Below are 22,098 nucleotides of genomic sequence, written 5' to 3'. Positions count from 1 at the left end.
ATTTTTTTTTTGTATAAAGCATGTTGAAATATTTACTAAGATGCTTAAATTACACAGCCTTTTGAATTTAGATTACACCGGCCTTGCACTGCCCTCTAGCGGCCAGTTAATGCGTTGCAGCAGCAGCACCCATTCGCTCGTTCCAGACACTAGAACAATGCCTCTCAGAAGCTCTTACTATGAAGTGTTGCCACTTACAACTAGCCCAACCAGACTATTAGAAGCTCATGTTTATTCACTCAGTTAATGAGGGGTAGCATACATATTCATAAACACCTTTCACTGATCAAAGAGGCTCAAACTGTTTTTCCCACTTCATGTCTGCCAATTAATTCTTAAGCCTTTCTGAGCCCTTTTGCCAGATTATTGGCGTGACCAGTGCATATCGCTTCCACTCACACACCAGCTGCATGCACGTTTTTGTTTGGAATGAGCAGTTCTGTAGACCCAGTGCAACAGGTGGCCGCACAAAGAGACGAGTCGCGTGCAGCTCTCCCGCCGACTCCGCGGCACTCGCTGCTTAGCAACACACTCGGAGCTGTGACTGTTGCATTCAGATGGTTTTGAAGACTCTGTAGTCAAGTTTGTCAGGGCGTGATGTTGGGCAGCAGCAGTGCAGACTGCTTGACCATGGGCATCATTTTGTTTTTAAAAATGAGAAGGGAAGGTGTAGACATGCTTGTTGGGAAGTCACGATATGCTCAGTTTGCTGGTAAAGGCTCATGAATATTGATTAGGTTGAGCAGCATAACCATTTTCAACTGTGATGTTAAGAAACGTTTCTTGAGTAGCAAATCAGCATATCAGAATGATTTCTGAAGGATCATGTGACACTGAAGCCTGGAGTAATTATGCTGAAAATTCAGCTTTGCCATCACAGGAATAAATTACATTTTAATATATTCCAATGATGTGGTGTGGTCACAGTAAGATGTCACTGACACATGCAAAGTTTGGCATCAGTATGACAAAGCATTGGAGAAATACAATCTCTTTTGATACAAAGTCAAATACAGAGTCTTTTGGCTTAATTTCATCGATTTTGTTCATGCGGAATATGGCTTAGACAACTATGGCAACATTGGTATCGATGTTCTTGGCATGACCCAGGGAATATATTAAGACCAGTTTCATGGCAATGGGCTAAATTAATCAAAAGCTATTAGCATTTTTTTAAATTTATAACTTTTGACCACAAGGTGGAGCTGTCTTGGAACTTTGAGAACCTTCAGGGCATGGTGCCGATGGCACATACCGAGTTTTGTTATGATACACCAATGCATTCATAAAATATAGCAATTTATAATCATAATACTATATTGCAGTTAGTGGCAATTTCATGTTTTGTTCACTTATAGCACCACCAAGTGACACAATCCCACCAATTTTTTGTGTCCTCAGAGTGTGCCCATACATAAGTGTCAAAGTTGGTGAAAATTTTTCCAATTTGTTAAGGATTTGTAGACATTTATATTTATGAGCACATAAAAAAAAATGACCCATGCATGACTTTGATTGCATTTTTTTGCCACTTACTATCAAAAATGTGACATTTGGTGTTTAGCCAACGACATATGTTTTCGATTTTCCTATGGTGTTTCCGTCTCAACCAACAGTTTCAAAGATTTTCGCAAAAGTTGTTTAAAGACTACATCACAACGGTGCACTAATTACAAAGTGAAACCTAGCAATTTTGGTAAGGATTCAGGAATCTAAGGAGATGTCTTCTGTGAAAATAAGTCAACCACATCCAAAGTAAATGTTTTTCACCATTAGGTGGCGCTGGTCCGAAACTTCTCAGACTCCTTCATAGCTTTGACCCATACCAAGTTTCATAGCGATACATTCATGCATTCGTGAAATACAATATTTTTCTACAAAATTCAAAAAGGCTGACATGGGATATTTGGATTAGATATCACTGGAGTTGGCATATTGCCCCGAAAGACCACTTATATGATTTTTGGCCAAACGATTCAGAAGTTACAAGCAAAAATGGCCATTTTTCCGGACCACTAGGTGGCACTGTGCCGAAACACTGAACATTGCCTCGGATCATGCTTGTGAGGACATGTTCCAAGTTTGGTCCAAATGCGATAAAGCACTGAGATACAACCTCACATCTGTTTTCACAAGCGCTATGTAAAATTCGTTCACAAATTTTTCAAGAATGGCTGGCGTATTGGAAGCTAAATTTTTTGCCAGCATGGTCTGCAAACCATCTAGGATGAGTTTGAAAAAATCAAAATATCCGAAAAATTCTTTTCTAGCCTTTGTGGTTCAAAAATTATTAGCATAAACATGAGTGAAACTTTGGACAGGTGGTGGCGCTAGAGGGATTGAGCTAGAGATTCCAAATTAGATGTGGTTAATGTTGGGACTGTCCTCTATCATTGTGCCAAATTTCGTTGACACATGATTTGACTGAATAATCATTCTTTCTAATCAATTCAAATTTTACTTTATCCCTAAATCTGCTATCATTAGACCCAGAATTGATCAATTATTTACATTTACATTTTTACCTTTTAAAGGGTTAGTTCACCCAAAAATGAAAATTCTGTCATTAATTACTCACCCTCATGTCGTTCCACACCCGTAAGACATTCATTCATCTTGGGAACACAAATTAAGATATTTTTGATAAAATCTGATGGCTCAGTGAGGCCTCCATTGCCAGCAAGATAATTAACACTTTCAAACAGCCAGAAAGCTACTAAAGACTTATTTAAAACAGTTCATGTGACTACAGTGGTTCAACCTTAATGTTATGAAGCGACAAGAATACTTTTTGTGCACCAAAAAACACGACTTTATTCAACAATATCTAGTGATGGGCGATTTCAAAGCAATGATTCATGATGCTTCGAAGCATAACTAATCTTTTGTTTTGAATCAGCGGAGCGCGCATCAAACCTCCGGTTTCACAAACAAGGCTTAAGCTAGTCCTAGACTAAAATGCATGTTTTGGCTGTTTTAAATGTAAGCAACTTACATTGTTTTGTATCAAGATACACACCAGTAATGTGTTTTTCTTTCTATGTTCTAATTGAACTAAGGCCTAATCCTGGCTTATTCTGAGCCCTGTCTGTGAAACCAGGCCTGAAATAGCTTATTATAACACTCAAAAGAAATGGAAACCCTTCAACAATTAGAGATGCTCATAGATTGCGCAAGTGGTGGGGATATTACCAACTACTTACTTCCTCAGCTAAAGCCATCGGAGTGTGGAAACACGTCCATTTCAATACAAAGAAAGGAATTGAGTGACTCAGGTTGACGTGTTATTTTTCTCTGAAGTTTCACCATTTCCTACTTTCTACCCTCATCTAAATACACATGACCCTTCTAGCCCATACGTTTTTTTTATATTTCCTCATTTCTCAAACCTCAAGAGGTCTGTGTGTGTGAGAGAGAGAGAGAGAGAAAGACAGAGAGCTCTGTGACGGACAGCATCTGTCCTCAGTGACATGGGTCAGGGTGGAGATGTGGAGGCATATCTTCCGCACCAAGCCACGCATGCAACAGGCAAGTGTACTTGTCCTTTATCTGAGGGGACCGAAAGAAGTATAGTAGAGAGGTTTGTTTGGGATGAGATGAGAGGGACAGGAAACGCATAATCTCGCCTGTGTTACCCGCTCTTTTCAGTTGTGGTTGGGAATGAGAGAAAGTCTGTGTGTTTTACTAAAGCATCATTTGCGTTTGAAATTTTCTTGTTCTACAGGTGTGTTTTTTGTTTTTTTTTTGTAAACGAGATTTTTTTTTTCTTTGTGGGCACATCCCTCATTTGTAAGCTGTTTCAGTATGACTTTTCTGTTTGACCAAACTTCTGGTTTGAAAATTTCTGCAACAGGAAGCCTCTGGTTTACAATGCAAAAGCTGCAGCCTGAAGCTTCATGGGTTGCTTAGTGTTGCGAGAAATATTGGGTGTTAAATCTTGTGTGGTTTCACTTTAATATTAATCCTTTAGTTAAAAATTCTGTCGAAAACATGAATCTTTTTATCACGTACTGGAGAGCTTACAGAGATGTGCTCACTGCTATTACAAAATAAGATGTGAGACTAATGACAGCGGAAGAGCTTTTTGTGCATCTGTTTTCTCCTTTTGCTGTTTGTGTTGTGATAGTGGTCATTTTGAAGCAGAGTGAAAGTAAAGTGAAAGATCAAATAAGTTTCATATAATTTGCATAGATGTTAAAGGTGTTAAAGTCAGTGTTGAATGCAAGAGAGACTGCAGAAAGAGATTATTAGAAAAGTTTCTGCCTCTTTCTGTCAACCTTCAGCTCAAACAGGAAGTTTCGAATGATACAATTTGTTTAGTTTCAACACTGAACGAACGACCATATTCAGTTCTTCCCTACAGCATTTGACTGACTCTATTCTATTAGGTCATACGACCCACTATTCATTCTCATCTTTACAGTAAGCTTTATTAGTTAAATGTTAATTAATGTATTAACTAACATGAACTAACCATTAGCAATACATTTGTTACTATATTTACTAATCTTCATTAACATTATTTAATGAAAATACAGTTGTTTGTTCATGTTAGTTCACAGTGTATTAACTAATGTTAACAAGATTTTAATAATGTATTAGTAAATATTGAAATGAACATTTAACAAAGATTAAAAAATGCAGTTCATGTTAATTAATGAACTAATGTTAACTAATGAACCTTAGTGTAAAGTGTTACCACTATATACAGTTAAGCTTGAAAGTTTACATACCCCTTGCAGAATCTGCAAAATTGTTAAACGTTTTAACAAAATAAGAAGGATCATAAAAATTGCTTAAAAATGTTATTTTTTATTTAGTACTGTCCTGAATAAACTATTTCACATAACAGATGTTTACATATAGTCCACAGAACAAAAAAAAAAAAAAAAAGCTGAATTTATAAAAATGACCCAGTTCAAAAGTTTACATACCCTTGATTCTTAATACTGTGTATACTCTTAATACCTGGGTGATCCATGACTGTGTTTTTGTTTTGTGATGGTTGTTCATGAGTCCCTTGTTTGTCCTGAGCAGTTAAACTGTGCTCTGTTCTTCAGAAAAATCCTCCAGGTCCTGCAAATTCTTTGGTTTTCCAGCATCTTCTGCATATTTGAACCCTTTCCAGCAGTGACTGAATGATTTTGAGGTCCATCTTTTCACACTGAGGACAATTGAGGGACTCAAACAACTGTTAAAGAAGCTGCAAACATTCACTGATGCTCCAGAAGGAAACACGATGCATTAAGTCGGGGATATAAACTTTTTGAATTGGATGAACGGGATAAATAGTACTTTTTTTGTCTTCTGGGAAACATGCAAGCATCTTCTGAAGTACTAAATGAAAAAAAATATGATCTTTAAACAAAATAAGAAAAACTTGCACATCCTCTCAAGTTTTCACCCCCTGATTTTTAATGCATCGTGTTTCCTTCTGGAGCATCAGTGAATGTTTGAACCTTTTTTAATAGTTGTGTTTGAGTCCCTCAATTGTCCTCAGTGCGAAAAGATTCAGTCACTGCGGGAAAGGGTTCAAATATGCAGAAGATGCTGGAAAGCCAAAGAATTTGCAGGACCTGGAGGATTTTTCTGAAGAATATGGTAAGTTTAACTGCTCAGGACAATCAAGAGACTCATAAACAACCAGTCGCGGATCATCCAGGTAACCACACACTGTATTGAGAATGAATACATTCAGCACATTTTATAAATTCAGCTTTTTTTTTTTTTTTTGTCTTGTGGATTTTATGTAAACATTTGTTATGTGAAATAGTTTATTCAGGACAGTACTAAATAAAAAATAACATGCAATTTTTATTATCTTTCTTATTTTGTTAAAATTATATTTTTGCAGATACTGCAAGTGTATGTAAACTTTTGAGCTCAACTGTAAGTCTTCTGAAGTCACATGATAGCTTTATGTGAGAAACAGGCCGAAGTTTAATCTGAATCTGAACTTTAATTGTAAATAAATCTTTCATTTTATTAGGAACTTTTAAATTAATCAATTTCACAAACTACCCTGAACGATTCATTTGCTAACCTGACTGATCTAGTGCTCGAGTGTTCAACTCACTGACATAAACACACTGGGGTGGAAGATAATTTCAGTCTTTCTCTTTGTGACACAGAAAGCGTATGACATGATTTTGAGTTTTGGGTGCACTATCCCTTTAACTATAAAAACTTTGGTGGAGAAAATATTCTTGATTTCTGAAGTGGTTCATCAGTGCACAGGAACGGAAGTGTAAATACAAAGAGTCGTTTTGTCCTCAGTTTGATTTTTCTCTGTCACTTTTTTTCTCCCAACCCCACATAAGCAGTTCAAGTCACAGATTACCTGGGTAGAGAGAGAGTTTGCTGACATTAATGTGAAGGTAAGATCCCTGATCTTTCTGCTGCCACCTGTTTTCCTCTGAGCTCTATCATACTGTCTGTCAAGCTGGGGTTCTAACAGGATTTACAGTAAAGGAAGAGAGCATGCCACAAACTCTGAGCCGTCCTGAGTGTTTGTTGTTTCTTCTGATTATGACTTCCTCTTGTAATATCAGGCTGAAGTGGTCAGGGTCAGAGGAAGAACCTGTGTTTTAAAGCACCACTGTATTATTAGCTCAGTTGATGGTGAGGGAGGAGAACACTGAAAGGGGAAATCAGCCAAGCATAATGGCACAGGATGAGCAATTTAGTGTCCACCCGACGGAAACAGACATTCAGCTACATTCTTCGTTTTCTGGTTCTGTGTAGTTTTCATTCTTTCTTGCTTGTTCTTTGTTTTTTCATTCATTTGTTCTTTTTTAAGTGTCCAATATTGTATTTGTAACCCTATATTGTATTTGTTCCAATTTTCATATTATTCTTACATTTTCTTATTAGAGACACCAAACTTGGTGGGATGGTCTGAAATCCCCCTATTACTCAGGCGGCTAGACACACATCTGTCAGACATTACGTCGCTATATTTATTTATTTATTTATTTATTTGGTTCTCTGGAACCATGAAGGCTAAAATATAAGCATTTAATTTTCCTGAAAAACCTACTTTTTCAAACTTCCCCTAGGCTGTTCGTCCAATCTTCACCAAACTTTGTACAAAGCAGGTGTAGACTTTGCTGGCAAATGCATTTAAGCATGGCAAAGATATTTATCAATTAACCCTTTAAACGTCGGTGGTACACCACCTCCTGTAAAAAATCAAATTACTAAGCAACCACTGACAGGAATAACAAAATGGGTATCATTTTAAAGCTTAGAAACTTTGTAATGCATCTAACTACTTTAAACACCCTTAACGAGTGTTGAGTAGTTCCTCTAAAGTAAACCGAAGTGTACCGCTCGCCGGCGCCACCTAGCTATGAAAATATTAAGTATATTTTTCAAAACGAATGCCTTGATCAACACAAAATAGATGTCATCTGAAAGCTTAGAGTCTGAACTTTACAATGAATGTTACAAAATTGATTAACTTCTAAGTAGTGCTGCGTTATTTCAAATGTTTCAAAAAATACTTTTTTGAAATAGGCTATGTACTGCAATGTGACGACAACATCATACAGCTCAGATAATCATGTGTCGTATGTCATTTGAAAGTTCTCATGGAGTAGAATACAACAGGCGTAATTGTTTTGGGCTTTGACTAAACTTGAGCGAGTTTTTGTATGTGAAGCTTCCAAGACCCATATGTAAATGACATACAGATGCGGCATTTGTAATGCTTTTGCTCGTAGTTTCATGAAACATGCTCAGATTGTAGAAAATGGCACATTATTTACAGCAGATTCTATGGGTGTAACGGTACACGCATTTGTACCGAACCGTTTCGGTACAGGGCTTTCGGTACGGTGCACGTGTGTACCGAAGCATTACATTGCAACCAATATTCACCACCAATAACCGCAATAAGCTCTGCGTTTTGTTACTTTCGATAAGAAACAAAGTGTCATCCTTCAAATTCTGTCCACGAAATCATGAAGTTTAAACAGAAAATGCCATTTTGACGTGCTTTGATGTGGGGTGACAGATCACTGTACAGGCGCCTCAGTTCAACCGGGCGAGCGAGCGCGGAGCGCAAGTGAATGTGTTCATCTCTTCCTCCTTAATACTAGTTACAGAATAAACATGAAAGAACATCTGAAGGTATGTTGCAAGATTCAGTACAACTTACTGAAACGGTCATATCTCATGTAATCGCTCATTCAGTGTTTCAACGGTGGAAAGACATCAATGAAAGCGTCCGTATTCAACAATATGTCATGATGCATTTACCTCAGAAAAGCCATTCAGTGTTCACAGCTTGTTAGTTCACTAGAGAAATGAACTCTTTCGCTTAATATATGCACTGTATAAGCCAATATATTCATTATTTTACTTAATCTTTTAGTGATATCCTGATTAGCCTATTTCATGTATGTTTAAATAAATCTGATGTTAAAATAACAGCCACTGTGTAGAAATGATTATATTTCAACAACGAATTGGAGTAAAAACATTTAGAAGTTAATGCAAAAACTGCCTGAGGTGCAGCTTACAGGTTTGCATACAATTTGTTATTTAAGTGTTAACTAAAATCAAGGGCTAAACAAAAAGGCTACCTTGGTTCCAAATGCTGTAACTTTTAATGCTATCACAGCAAAATTTGACCCAGATGCAGCTCACATGTAATAATATATATATATATATATATATATATATATATATATATAATATATATATATATATATATATATATATTTGTGTATATGTATATATATGTATATATTATATAATATAATATAATATAATATATTATTATATAATAAAGTGGTTTAAAATATTTTATTTCCTCTATCTAACTTTATTAGTCCTTCTGACACACATTATTTGTCACATCCTCCCTCTCTCTCTCTCTCTCTAGCTCTTTCTGTTTTTTTTCTCTCACCAGTTCTGTTTTCAGGTCTGTCTCTTCCTTCCTCTTCCTGCCTACTTTAGTTGTTGAGCAGGGCAGAGCACACACCCTCAGTCCCATACTCACATTCACACGCACGGCCAGACCTTGCTCGCTCCCTCTCTGGGATGAGTTTTGTTGTCTATGGCTGCCCCGACTGCAGGCAGATGGGGGTAACAGTGGAATGCCCTGGCTAGAGGAGGGATGAAGAGATGGAGAAAGAGAAGAGGAAGTTTAAAGTCAGTCAGTTATTGACTCTCTACCTGTTCAAGCGGCAGCACAGTAAGACTTTAGCGAATGTCACTCAGTCCAGTGAGGAGACGAACAGCACCACGAACTCGGCTCCATCTAGTGCAGCTTTAACCGATGAACATACAACATGGACACCGGTCAGTGCGCACACACAGTATATTGCTTTGTAGAGGAGTTGTTGTTTGTTGTTGTTGTTAAGGGTGATTGTTTGGTGAGAGAAGGAAATGTCACATTTGTTTTGTTGAATTGGGCCACACTGGTTGTCAGATAAACACAAGTTTCTGTAATCATACTCTTCTGAAATTAATAGCTTGAAGTCAAACATTCAGATAAGATGTTATTGACTGGAATTTTGTTATCCTTTTTAAGAAAAGACATCAAGCGCGTCTTTCGTCTGGTGTATCTGCTTGAGAACACCTATGAAATATGTCTCGAAGCTTTGTGACACTTGGCTGTGGTTGTTTTTCTTTCTTTCTCTCTCTCTAGATTTTTTTTTTTTTCATGCTGCTTGTGACAGCAACACTCTAAAACCTGTCAAATAAAAAAAAACTTCCTTTTTTAAGCTAACTTGAGTTTTGTATGAAAAGTACAACAAATTGCCATCGAAAAATAAACGCTTTTCATACATTGATAAAACGGCGAGCCTTTTGAAGTAAATGTGCAAAATAATGAGAATAATAACAATTTGTTGATGTAATAGTAATTCAAAATATTATTTTAACCACAAAGAAATTAATAAATGAATCTGACTGAACCAGCAGTATCTCAGATTCCTAAAATCCACCTTGGCTAGCATTTATTACATGCTGTAGACTGTTGTTTGTTTTGCAAGATCTTCAGATAAATATTAATTTAGCTTAATTTTTAAAATGCATGTTTGAGCTGCTTTCGTTGAAAGCAGCTTGTATTGACATATCTTAAAATAAGTCAATGCCATTGTTTTGTCTCAAGATACACTCCAGTAATGTTTTTTCTAAGGCATGTTTATGAAAGCTAAGGCCTAATCCTGGCTTAATCTAAGCCCTGATTGTGAAACCAGGCGTGTACATAAACCATAAAACTGTACGTAACACACATATCAGCTGCAGTATCTGCCACAACAATAAATGGGTAGTTCAATCAAAAATGAAAATTGTCATAATTTACTTGCCCTCATGTTGTTCCAAACCTTTATGACATACTTTCTGCTGTGGAACAAAAAGATATTTTTGATGAGTGTTGTTAACCAAACCACTTTGAATGACCATTGACTTCCATGGACTTCCTTTGTATGAGACATTTCTCACAATATCTTCTTTTGCATTTCACACAAGAAAGAAAGGCATACATATTTTAGAATGGCTTGAGGGTGAGTAAATGATGATTTGATTGAACTATTCTTTTAAATGATTTATATATTGTTTCCATTCCAGTGATGATTTTAAAAGAGAATTAGTCAGCATTATGGGTTGTGTACAAGCAGCTGTTTTTCTGATATTAGTCTAACTGGGTTTAATGCTATTGTTTGTGTGCTTGTATTGTACCAGCCAGGTTCTCAGAATTCAGTGTTTAATTTTATATCACCCATTAACCATTTCCTCCCAAACATGTTTCGCCCTCTCTATTTCTCTCTTTCTCTCGTCACAGAGGAAATGTTACATATAGCACTTTATTTCCAGCATCTTTCTATCATGTACTAGCTTTAGTTACGAATAAACTGATAACACATTCTGATTGTTTTTCTTTGTGGCTTTAAATTGCATGAGCTTCTCATCTGCACCCCTGCTGCTGAAACTTGCAAAATAACCATTGAATAACAAGTGGTGGTACCTTAATGTTCTTGGCTGATAATTCATAAGTTGCAGTTTCAATTCAAACTAAATGCGACTGATCCCTGAAAAAAAATCTCTATTATAAATATTATATAAACATTTGAATACACTTTATCTCCTGCAGGGGGCGCTTTGTGGTAAGTGGAATCCCCCCCTTGAGTCTGAGTCTCATTTGGATCTCATAATGTTGCTCCGGCAACTGGAGATATTTGTCTTCAGTGGTATTGATTAAATCTTGAAATAGCGTGCGTTGTTCTGTGACATATACATGGTAATCCACTCAAGCGGTTACTGTGAAATGATTAAAGCAAATCGCCCATTGTTCAGTGTCCTCATGCATAGGATATTATGTTCACTTAACCCAGCTTTAAGCTTTAATAATCAAGCTTGTCTTCCTGACCAATCAGATGGTCTGATATGCTGGGTTTGATATTACATATTTTATGCCAACTACCCTGATATTTCTGTGGTTGATATCCATTTCTGTCTCTTGTGTTGTAGGAAGATGGTGAGATCAAGGAGATCAACATCACACATGTGGTTAAGGAGGGGGCAGAGAAGGCAGACCCCTCACAGTTTGAGCTGCTCAAAGTGCTGGGGCAGGGCTCCTTTGGAAAGGTAAATATACTCTCATATGCACAAACTTTAAAAGGAAGACGCTTCTGTACTGCTACATCTGTTAATAGACGTCTTGTGTTTGTCGGCTTTGGTGTGTGAGATGCTGCTGAAACTGTGACGGCAATTTTCAAAAGCAAAGACTGGTTAATGGTGATTTTGTATAGATGTTCAGAGGGTTGACCATGGTTTCACTGCTCTGGACCAGAGCAAACAAGAATGAATGTGAAAATTGGTAATCCTCCCAACAACACACCTATCACCTGTGTCTGGGTTATGTACCATCCAGTATAGAGAATTGAATAGAGAATGCCTTAAAACTTATAATTCCATTTCTAAATTTGAATTCAAGATGCAAAATAGGATCAAATTTGAACTTTAGAATGTAGAATAGTACATTGTATTTTTTAAAATATATTTTTTTATTATTTATATTCTTAAAAAAATCAATAAAAAAAAAAAGAACCCTAACTTTCCTTATATGAACCAGGTTAGAAGAACGCCTAATCTTCCAGAATGCTCTAAATGATCTGGAAAGATATAAGTTTCCCAAATGCATTGTTAGCCAGCTGTAGTCGCAAGTTCTGTTGTAACATACAAACATTTAAAAAGTTGTGTGGTTGGAACTACTATTCTGGACCTGTGGTTAGATGTATAGTTTCTTGTCAGTATGACGTGGACTCGAATAGATCATGCATTTTATCAAAATAAGCAATCTAACATGCAATACAATCTATATTTTTCATTCCAGTTGTTCCAATTTCATTTTATGTCTTTTAGTTTGTCAAGACAAGAGAACATCATTTTTGAAGACTGCATATTTGCTCTACTACCCCGGGGGGGACAAAAATAGCAAAGTAGCCCTCAGATGCCAGTCATGCCATTCTTTTTATTTAAACAATAATCCAACATTTATTTGATCTCATATTGATTAATTATCAGAAGTTATCTGATGTTGAACTAATGCAGTTCAAATGACACATGCGACAAAGTTATATTTTGGGTAAATTGTTTTGACTAGTTCATTTTTCCAATGATGCATCATAGTATGGTAGTTAAGCAAAGTGTTATGTAACTCTAGAGTACTAAATGGTACTCAAATATCAATAGCCGGGTTTCCATTATAGATTTGCTTAACTTTTGCAATATTTTCTAAATGTCAATAAAAATGACAGCGTTTCCATTAACTGTTGTTATGCGACTAAAACATAATTTTCTCCTCTCGTGATAAGTCATTCCAAAAAACATGGCAAACGAATGTTTGTAGGTTTAAGTAACTTTTACATATGCCAGGTGACCTCTAAATGATTGTTTCCATTGCAGTTTTGTGAAATATTCCTTTTTCAAATTGCCTGAGAAACCACCTTATGTGAGCGTAAAAACTTTTTTGCGATATATGGGAGTTTTTGCGAAATTGACGTGTTTCCATTGGGTGTCTTTTCAATTCGCAATTTCAATTTGCACATTTTGAAAGGTAATGGAAATGCAGCTAATGACATTTATGGACCTTTTTTCTAAGTAAATGTTACAACATTTAGCAATGAATATATAAACAATTATATTTACCTAGGTTGAATATAATCATTAAAGATCTCTTCCTGTCATTCAATTCAAATTCAACTTCCTTTAGGAAGTTTTTTAACTCATCAATTAGAAAAGAGACAGTTCTTTTTTTTCCCCCAACTCTGATGTGTGTTATCAGCAAAACTGAGTGAGTTTTTACCAGGGCTTTTATAGCACATTCTTTAATAGCATTCTTTAAATATTTTCAAAAACTGATGCAGACAATGTGACTGAATTGTTTAGTGAAAACATGTTTTTTTGTGTGTGTGCACAGGTGTTTTTGGTACGGAAGGTAACCCCTCCTGACAATAACCAACTCTATGCCATGAAGGTCCTGAGAAAGGCTACACTCAAAGGTACAGCATCAGTGTAAACACACACACCACAAACCACACTAGCTTCCTTTGCTAACATAAACAGTGCTTCAACAACAGCTACTTTCATTTCACATTGTTCTCCTGGGCTGTTTAATTTCTTTTTACTCTAGTGTCACTCCTAGTTTCTGTGTAACCACAGATAACAACCCTGAGTATTATACCAACCATGCTTTTAATTGTTTTCATAGTGAGATGCTGTAAATACAATGTTTTGTTATATTACCTCAATTTCAAATTTGCATACCACTCTGACTGAGGTTGCAGGTTAACGGTAACTCCTCTGTGGGTACGCTCACTTCCTGTTTTTTTCGTGCATGTACCCCAATGACAGAAAATCCCACCATACATACAAACCTGAGGTTTTCAGTTCAGGTATCTGTTTACTGAAATCTCAGTTGTTCCCTCTTTCTACCTCCCAAGCATGTGAATTGGGACGCATCTTATGTTTTCGTGAGAGCTGATAACATCACTTCCTACAAACAAATGCTATCAGATAAACTTCTGCTTCAGACATCCTTCTGTTAAGCTGAATCTGCTGATTCACTGGTCACTTACAGTAGAAAATGTTTTAATGCTTGGCTCTTATCATTCTTGAATATATGAATTGCATAATTGTGATTTGCTTGGTGGTTTTACAGATGTGTTTTAGCACTGTTGCCCAATTTTACAATGCATTAAGTCAAATTACTCGATGAAGTTTGACTTTATGTTGGCTGTGGCCAAGTATTTAATCTCAAAACCCCTGTGAATTTGTTCTTGTCACAGTGAGAGATCGTGTGAGGACTAAAATGGAGAGAGACATCCTGGCAGACGTCAACCATCCATTTGTGGTTAAACTCCATTATGGTGAGTTAGTGTGACATCTGTTCTATGGGACATTGTAATATTTTGTCATGCCATTTCCTCTTCTTTAAAATAATAGTTTGCTCAAAAATGAAAATTATATCATCTTTGCTTTCACTGTCATGTCATTCAAAATTCCTAATGACTCCATGGATCAAAAAAGAGGGATTCTGAGGACTGAACTGGTCTCTTCTTTCCCATGTAATTTCAGTGCATGTGGACTGCAGATGCACCATTAAAGTATCCCAAAAGCAGCCCATTCCAAGACTCATGATAGCTTTGTTTAAATTGTTATTCACTAAAAACCTTGCCATCCACCCTTACTCTCCTTGACAAGTTTATGAAAGAAGTAGTGAAGTCCGACTGAGCTGGATCATTTCAATTAATCAGTCGAATCAATTGATTCAATGATTCAGTCACAAATCGCACTACTACTGACTCCACAGGATGGGCTGATATTTAGTGAATAACAACTTAAAATTTGGTCTTTGGGATTTTGAAGCTTTAATGACATGATGGTTATGATTTTTGGATCAACTGTCCCTTTAAATGACACAAAAGGCACTTTGAGTGGAAGTGGAAGTCCGTGATAATACAGCTTGTTGTTGAAATTTTATCAAGCAGGAATTATCAAACAATTTTAATTCAGTGTTCCTGAATAATTCTCATCCTCTAATTAATGTGAAGAGTACAGTTGTTGTTGTTGTTGTTGTTGTTGTTGTTGTTGTCGTCCATTACATTCATATTGAGTAATTTAACATTGCAGTCATGCAATTTACCTTCTAGGAAGCCTTATATTATAAAGGAAGCTGTGGTAGCTTATCATTAATTACTAACAGATCAGATAAACTTCATTGTTAACACACTGGTCGTAAGCGCATTATTTGTGTTCAGCCTTTCAGACTGAAGGTAAACTCTATCTGATTCTGGACTTCCTCAGAGGGGGCGATCTATTCACCAGGCTGTCAAAAGAGGTATATAATACTCATAACAATGAGCACAATATCTTTTTCTCCTTTGTATTCACTCGGTCTCTTTGGTGTGCAGGTGATGTTCACAGAAGAAGATGTGAAGTTTTATCTGGCTGAGCTGGCACTGGGTCTAGATCACCTACACGGTCTCGGCATTATCTACAGAGATCTCAAACCTGAGAAGTACTTAACACACACACACACACATTGAACATAAACTCATTGAAGACATACACTTGACCTTACAAACACATGTACACACCATGAATTCTTCAACTTGTGCTGGATAAGACCTCAGTTACTGTAATTTTAACCTGACTGACTCAAAATGGCATTACAAACATATTTCTGTGTTCTATTTTCTAGCATCCTCCTGGATGAAGAGGGCCATATCAAACTCACAGGTACAATAAAAACACTGTGCTTTATCAAAGGATAGAGATTAAGTGTTTTATTTAATTGGTGTAATTGGTTTTGTTATTTCTGTCAGATTTTGGACTGTGTAAGGAAGCTATCGACCATGAGAAGAAGGCTTACTCCTTCTGCGGGACGGTGGAATACATGGCTCCAGAGGTGGTTAATCGGCAGGGACACACCCACAGCGCTGACTGGTGGTCATTTGGGGTACTGATGGTATGTCTAGATTCACATAGAAATTGAGAAAACCTGCTTTGATGTCACTTAAATTGAGTCCGATTTGTTTGGATTTAATGGTTGCTTTCTGCTTCTCTTTCATACAGTTTGAGATGCTTACCGGGTCACTGCCATTCCAGGGAAAAGACAGAAAAGAAACAATGAATCTCATCCTGAAGTGAGAATCTATTGAGTTTTGATGTTTTCATAGAGATGAAGCCTAGTTTTAAAGTAAATGATGTTGTGAAATTGTTATTTTAAATGAAGCATTTAGGATAAATGTGTTTTACTAATGATTGGGCTTGTTTTGTTGTTCAGTTAATCAGAAACTTTCCATTTCACTGGTTTACTTCATTTGCTACTAGCGAGCTGTTAAACGAAAAACAATTTATGCTGTTAAACATAGCATCAAATCAGCATATTAGAATAATTTCTGATGGATTGTTACACTAATGCCAAGTGAAAATTCAGCTTTACCATTACAGGAATAAATGACATTTTAAATTGGAGTAATATTTCACTATATTACAGTTTTTATTGTATTCTTGATCAAGTAAGCTGCACTGGATAAGAGATTTCTTTAAAGAAAGTCTTAACCACCCCGAACGTTTGAATGGTAGTGTATATGTTGTGAGCATTATTCAGTGTCTAAGTCATGATCATTTTTTGGTTATCTCTTCAGAGCAAGGTTGGGGATGCCTCAGTTCCTGAGCGCTGAAGCTCAGAGTTTACTGAGAGCTCTGTTCAAGAGGAACCCCACCAACAGACTGGGTAACATATGCACAGTCAGATTGTTTGTTTTATATATTATTTGTGATAAAGTTTAACCTTTTAAACAGCATTAATAGCTTCCTTTCCAAATTAATTCAGTTACATTGATGTATTTGACATTAGATTAAGGTAATTGAAAGGAACATTTTATTTAAATGTTCTATATTTTCATAGTATTAAGTGTTTTTTCTTGTTTTATTCACACTTTAACTGTTACCAGGATCTGGATCAGATGGAGCCGAGGAAATCAAACGGCATTCGTTCTTCATGACAATTGATTGGAATGTAAGATCATACTTCAGATTACTGCAACTCTAAAGAAGTACTTCTATTACAGACTTGTCCTCCCCTCAAGTTAGAGCTGAATATAACAAGAAATGTATAATCATTTTCAGAAACTCTTCAGGCGAGAGATAAAACCCCCGTTCAAGCCAGCCGTGGCCAGACCTGATGACACCTTTTACTTCGATTCGGAGTTCACTTCTCGTACACCCAAAGGTGAGAGGTCATATCTATGATCTGATCAGTTTTCTTACCATGCGAGAGTAGTTAGGCCACTCAAACTGACATTTAAAACAAACTGTGGGGGAATTTTAAGGGACAGTTCATCATGTGAAAAACAAAAAGAGGAGTTTAGAAGAATGTTTGGCATAAAGTTGCTCTTTTACATATAATACAAGTGGATGGAGACAGGGGCTGTCAAAAAAACACAAAAAAATATCATAACAGCACTAAAAGCTATTCTTCTGAATCTGTACGATAGCTCTGAGTAAGGGACGGACCAAATTTTCAAGGGACGTTAAGGGACGGTCCACATTCATTTTCAGTTTATGAAAAAGAGGAGAATGAAGATTGTTACACATAAGAAAAAAAAAAGTATCTTTGGATGACTGTTTCATTTTTGGTTGAACTATCACTTTAATAGTGTCCAAGGTCTTTTCATGAATAAGCTAGTCATAGAACAGATGGCTGTGTTTTCTTCCTGATCTTCAAGCTGAGCTCACTGCAGTAGATTTGGAGCTTTGGGTGGATTTTTCAAATGTCATCAGCAGCTAAAATGGAATATGCGTGTGGGCTTCATGGTTTCTTTGCTCTTGGCCTTTCTCAGATTCCCCAGGCGTTCCTCCCAGCGCTGGGGCTCATCAGCTCTTCCGGGGCTTCAGCTTTGTTGCCACAGCGATGCTAGAGGAGGAAGGCAAAGAGGAGCCCTCTCAACCCCCTCCACACCCTGTGGTACAGGTAAAACAAAAACTTTTAGATGCTGTATGACAATATTAAAGGGTTGAATGTTAGGCTTGAATTGATCTGTGGCATGCTGTCAGTTACCACAGAAAATAATTAAGTTTTTAGTGCCATGTTACAAGTTGGTAAATGCTGTAACTTTCATGTGATGCTCATAAAGATATGTGACATTAATATCTGCAAGGACTGTTTAAGGGGCGTTCACTTATAGCACAATTAAATCGTTTCAGGTTAGAGTTGAACTTGTTTTTAACCCAGAACATCCTATGATTTATGATTAAGTGAATTTATCTGACCACTAGAGAGCAGTATTTCTACCTTTTCAGTTTGTTTTACTTTATGAAGAATGGGTGTAATACAGTTTAATGGACATGATGCAGTGGTTAAATGTTAATAAAGGATGGGAAATGATTTCTGCATTCATAAGTGCAGTGTAGTAATTCTGTAAAATGTAAATGTCTTTACTCCTTTTTTAATGATATTCTGTTATCCAGTATAATCTGTACTGAGTTCAAACCAATAATGAGTGTGTAGTGTTTGTTTCTGTGTGTGAAAGGATGTAATTATATTGTAATTATTAGATTTTACTGTTGGTGTGTGTGTGTGTGTGTGTTCTTGTATACATGGTTTATGAGGACACAGATGTGTATAATAACATGGGTATTACAACGTAAACATGGTTTATGAAGACACTTCTTGTGTCTCGTAAACCAAATGGCTTAAATACATACTAAATGGTGTTTTTTTTGGAAATTCGAAAAATGCAGACAGTTTCCTGTGATGGGTAGTGTAGAGGGATAGAATATATAATTTGAACAGTATAAAAACCATTACATCTATGGAGAGTCCCCGTAAACTGCATATACAAGTGTGTGTTTGTGTTTCTGTTCTAATATCTTATTCTCTGTTGTGTACCTGCCTCCAAGCAGCAGCTTCATGGTAAGAACATCTTGTTCAGTGACGGTTACGTGCTGAAAGAGGACATTGGCATGGGCTCTTTCTCTGTCTGCAAACGCTGCATACACAAAGCAACCAACACAGAGTATGCAGTAAAGGTTAGAGCCTCACTTCCTTAACTTGTCTTATAATTGTACTCAAGTCATACAGGTGTCTTTGAATTCATTTCTTTTATTGGCATCAGCATTTTTGGTTAGGTTAGATTAGTTTACCTAACCATCTTGCATTTTACAATCAATTCCTTTGGTTTTTTGAGAGATATTCGGATGCTTTGTGGAACATATCTTCATTTAAATAAAATATATTTGCTTTTAAATTCTCTTTTAACTAATTGTCATCATTAAAAAGATGAAGGCTTTGTTCACTAAAAGGGTTTTTAGAATACATGTGGTCTAATACATAAGTTACTGTACAATGCTGATAGGTAATTGATAAAACAAGCACCGACCCATCTGAAGAGATTGAAATCCTGCTGAGATACGGCCAGCATCCCAACATCATCACTCTCAAAGATGTAAGTACAACAACTTTAAAAAAAATAAATAAACATAATTAACTAATCTGCAGGAATCATCTGCATTTTTAAAATATGACATAGAGAGCAAAAAATACTACCACTCCATATTTAATTAAATAAAACTTGTATTTCAGGTCTATGATAATGGGAAGCAGGTGTACCTGGTCACTGAGTTGATGCGAGGAGGTGAGCTGCTGGACAGAATCCTCAAGCAGAAGTTTTTCTCTGAAAGAGAGGCTAGTGCTGTGCTGCACACTATCACAAAAACCGTGGAATACCTGCACTCTCAAGGGGTGAGAAAACATGCATGGATGTACACAATCACATTTATTTTGTAGATAAAAACTTGCCACTAACACAGAATCTGTCATTTATAATTCACAGCTTGTGACAAAGCCTAGATTTCCCCCTTGTTTTTAAGGGTGTTCCCCAAGGCTCTTCCCCAGGCCCTCTTCTGTCCTTTTAGTTTTTATGTTGATGTCTTTCCCAGAAGAACCACAATTGATAGGGTTATTTGGACTAACATTATACTGTAGGTTTTTAAAGCATTATAGAAGCGCATGAAGAGAATTGGGTATAATTGGGGGCAATTGTAACACTATATATATTATATTATAGTCTTCCAGAACTACTGTACTATTAATGGTACAGTTAATATTTGGTGGATATAAATGTGTTTTGCACCTAAAGATGGCAGGTAGATTTGTAATTGTTTGTGAGATTTCAGCAAATGTAAGTTATTTTATCCCCTGTGTTCTCTGTTTTTTACAGGTCGTGCACAGGGATCTGAAGCCCAGTAATATTCTGTATGTCGATGAGTCTGGAAATCCAGAATCTCTGCGCATCTGTGATTTTGGCTTTGCCAAACAGCTAAGGGCAGACAACGGTCTCCTCATGACACCCTGCTATACTGCCAACTTTGTAGCACCTGAGGTGAGTGGTTATTCTCAAAACTGGGAATGGGAAATGCTGTATAGACCAATAAACAGTATCTTTGAAATCTCTCTCTCACACACACACACACACCTACACCTACTAAGGGAATGTCGAACCCTCATTGGCCATGCCCCTCAAACTTCAGCCAGTCACCTCCCTTTACTACTTTAGTCTGCCAAATGTTTTGAACTTCAGTGTTTTTGAAAAACATTAAAGGTGCCATCGAACGTTTTTTTAAGATGTAATATAAGTCTAAGGTGTCCACTGAATGTGTCTGTGAAGTTTCAGCTCAAAATACCACATAGATTTTTTTAAATAAATTTTTTTAACTGCCTATTTTGAGGCATCATTAACTATGCACCGATTCAAGGGCTGCTGGCCCTTTAAATCTCATGCTCCCTGCCCATCAAGCTCGCGACTTTATAATACAGGGCATTTACAAAGTTCACACAGCTAATATAACCCTCAAATGGATCTTTACAAGATGTTTGTCATGTATGCTGCATGCATGCTTCGAATTATGTGAGTATAGTATTTATTTGGGTGTTTATATTTGATTCTGAACGAGTTTGATAGTGCTACGTGGCTAAAGCTAACATTACACACTGTTGGAGAGATTTATAAAGAATGAAGTTGTGTTTATGCATTATACAGACTGCAAGTGTTTAAAAATGAAAATAGCGACTGTTCTTGTCTCCGTGAATACAGTAAGAAACGATGGTAACTTTAACCAACAGTAGCCTACATTAGCAACATGCTAATGAAACATTTAGAAAGACAATTTACAAATATCACTAAAAATATCATGTTATCATGGATCATGTCAGTTATTATTGCTCCATCTGCCATTTTTCGCTGTTGTTCTTGCTTGCTTACCTAGTCTGATGATTCAGCTGTGCACATCCAGACGTTAAATACTGCCCGCCCTTGTCTAATGCCTTTCATAATGTTGGGAACATGGGCTGGCATATGCAAATATTGGGGGCGTACACCCCGACTGTTACGTAACAGTCAGTGTTATGTTGAGATTCGCCTGTTCTTCGGAGGTCTTTTAAACAAATGAGATTTATATAAGAAGTAGGAAACAATGGAGTTTGAGACTCACTGTATGTCATATCCATTTACTGAACTCTTGTTATTCAACTATGCCAAGGTAAATTAAATTTTTAATTCTAGGGCACCTTTAAATTTAACCATGTAGGGTTCTCTACAGGAATTATTGGTAGCAAAGCGCAGTTTGTATTATGTGACTTAAAATTATCTGGGGTCAGTGATGTGGAGTTTTAATATTTTTCTCAATATCTGTTCTGTTTTGTGTTGCAGGTACTGAAGAGACAGGGCTATGATGAGGGTTGTGATATTTGGAGTCTTGGAGTATTACTTTACACTATGCTTGCTGGGTAAGAACACACACACACATGATCTTCCATTATTAATAAATATTACACTCTCAATTTCAACACGTAAACACTGAAAACCCTCCCACAATCATTTTTCCTTTGGTTTTTAATTGTTCCAGTTTTACGCCATTTGCCAACGGACCAGAAGACACTCCAGAAGATATTCTGAGTCGGATAGGAAGTGGCCGCTTTACTCTGACGGGAGGCAACTGGGATGCGGTGTCTGATGCTGCCAAAGTAGGCCATGACCCCACCCTTATCCATTCAAACCTCTCTGACAGGATTTTATT

At 36.7% G+C, this 22,098-nt stretch overlaps 1 protein-coding gene across 9 annotated transcripts in view; it reads left to right on the top strand.

Annotated features, from left to right (window-relative positions):
- rps6ka1 (ribosomal protein S6 kinase a, polypeptide 1) overlaps positions 1–22,098 on the top strand; it is a 75,608-nt gene that overhangs the window by 51,314 nt on the left and 2,196 nt on the right. The window contains exons 1-20 of one of the 9 annotated variants that reach the window (XM_067368508.1): positions 3,374–3,528; positions 6,324–6,377; positions 11,485–11,601; positions 13,436–13,517; positions 14,304–14,384; positions 15,276–15,355; positions 15,429–15,535; positions 15,719–15,756; positions 15,843–15,985; positions 16,093–16,163; positions 16,668–16,756; positions 16,977–17,041; positions 17,152–17,254; positions 17,865–17,995; positions 18,925–19,053; positions 19,380–19,469; positions 19,607–19,765; positions 20,244–20,405; positions 21,732–21,808; positions 21,928–22,045. In XM_067368508.1, coding sequence (XP_067224609.1) covers positions 3,487–3,528; positions 6,324–6,377; positions 11,485–11,601; positions 13,436–13,517; positions 14,304–14,384; positions 15,276–15,355; positions 15,429–15,535; positions 15,719–15,756; positions 15,843–15,985; positions 16,093–16,163; positions 16,668–16,756; positions 16,977–17,041; positions 17,152–17,254; positions 17,865–17,995; positions 18,925–19,053; positions 19,380–19,469; positions 19,607–19,765; positions 20,244–20,405; positions 21,732–21,808; positions 21,928–22,045 — 1,938 coding nt within the window. In that variant the 5' untranslated portion in view covers positions 3,374–3,486. Of the gene's footprint in view, positions 1–3,373; positions 3,529–6,320; positions 6,378–8,956; positions 9,310–11,484; positions 11,602–13,435; positions 13,518–14,303; positions 14,385–15,275; positions 15,356–15,428; positions 15,536–15,718; positions 15,757–15,842; positions 15,986–16,092; positions 16,164–16,667; positions 16,757–16,976; positions 17,042–17,151; positions 17,255–17,864; positions 17,996–18,924; positions 19,054–19,379; positions 19,470–19,606; positions 19,766–20,243; positions 20,406–21,731; positions 21,809–21,927; positions 22,046–22,098 lie in introns of those variants that run through there. The other 8 variants (XM_067368506.1, XM_067368503.1, XM_067368502.1 and 5 more) reach the window with 8 other exon arrangements.

The sequence above is a fragment of the Chanodichthys erythropterus genome, chromosome 18 (genome assembly GCF_024489055.1).
Source record: "Chanodichthys erythropterus isolate Z2021 chromosome 18, ASM2448905v1, whole genome shotgun sequence".
In the NCBI taxonomy this organism is placed as follows: Eukaryota; Metazoa; Chordata; class Actinopteri; order Cypriniformes; family Xenocyprididae; genus Chanodichthys; species Chanodichthys erythropterus.
Note: the sequence above shows the minus strand (reverse complement) of the source record. Positions and strands in the feature narration are given on the sequence as shown.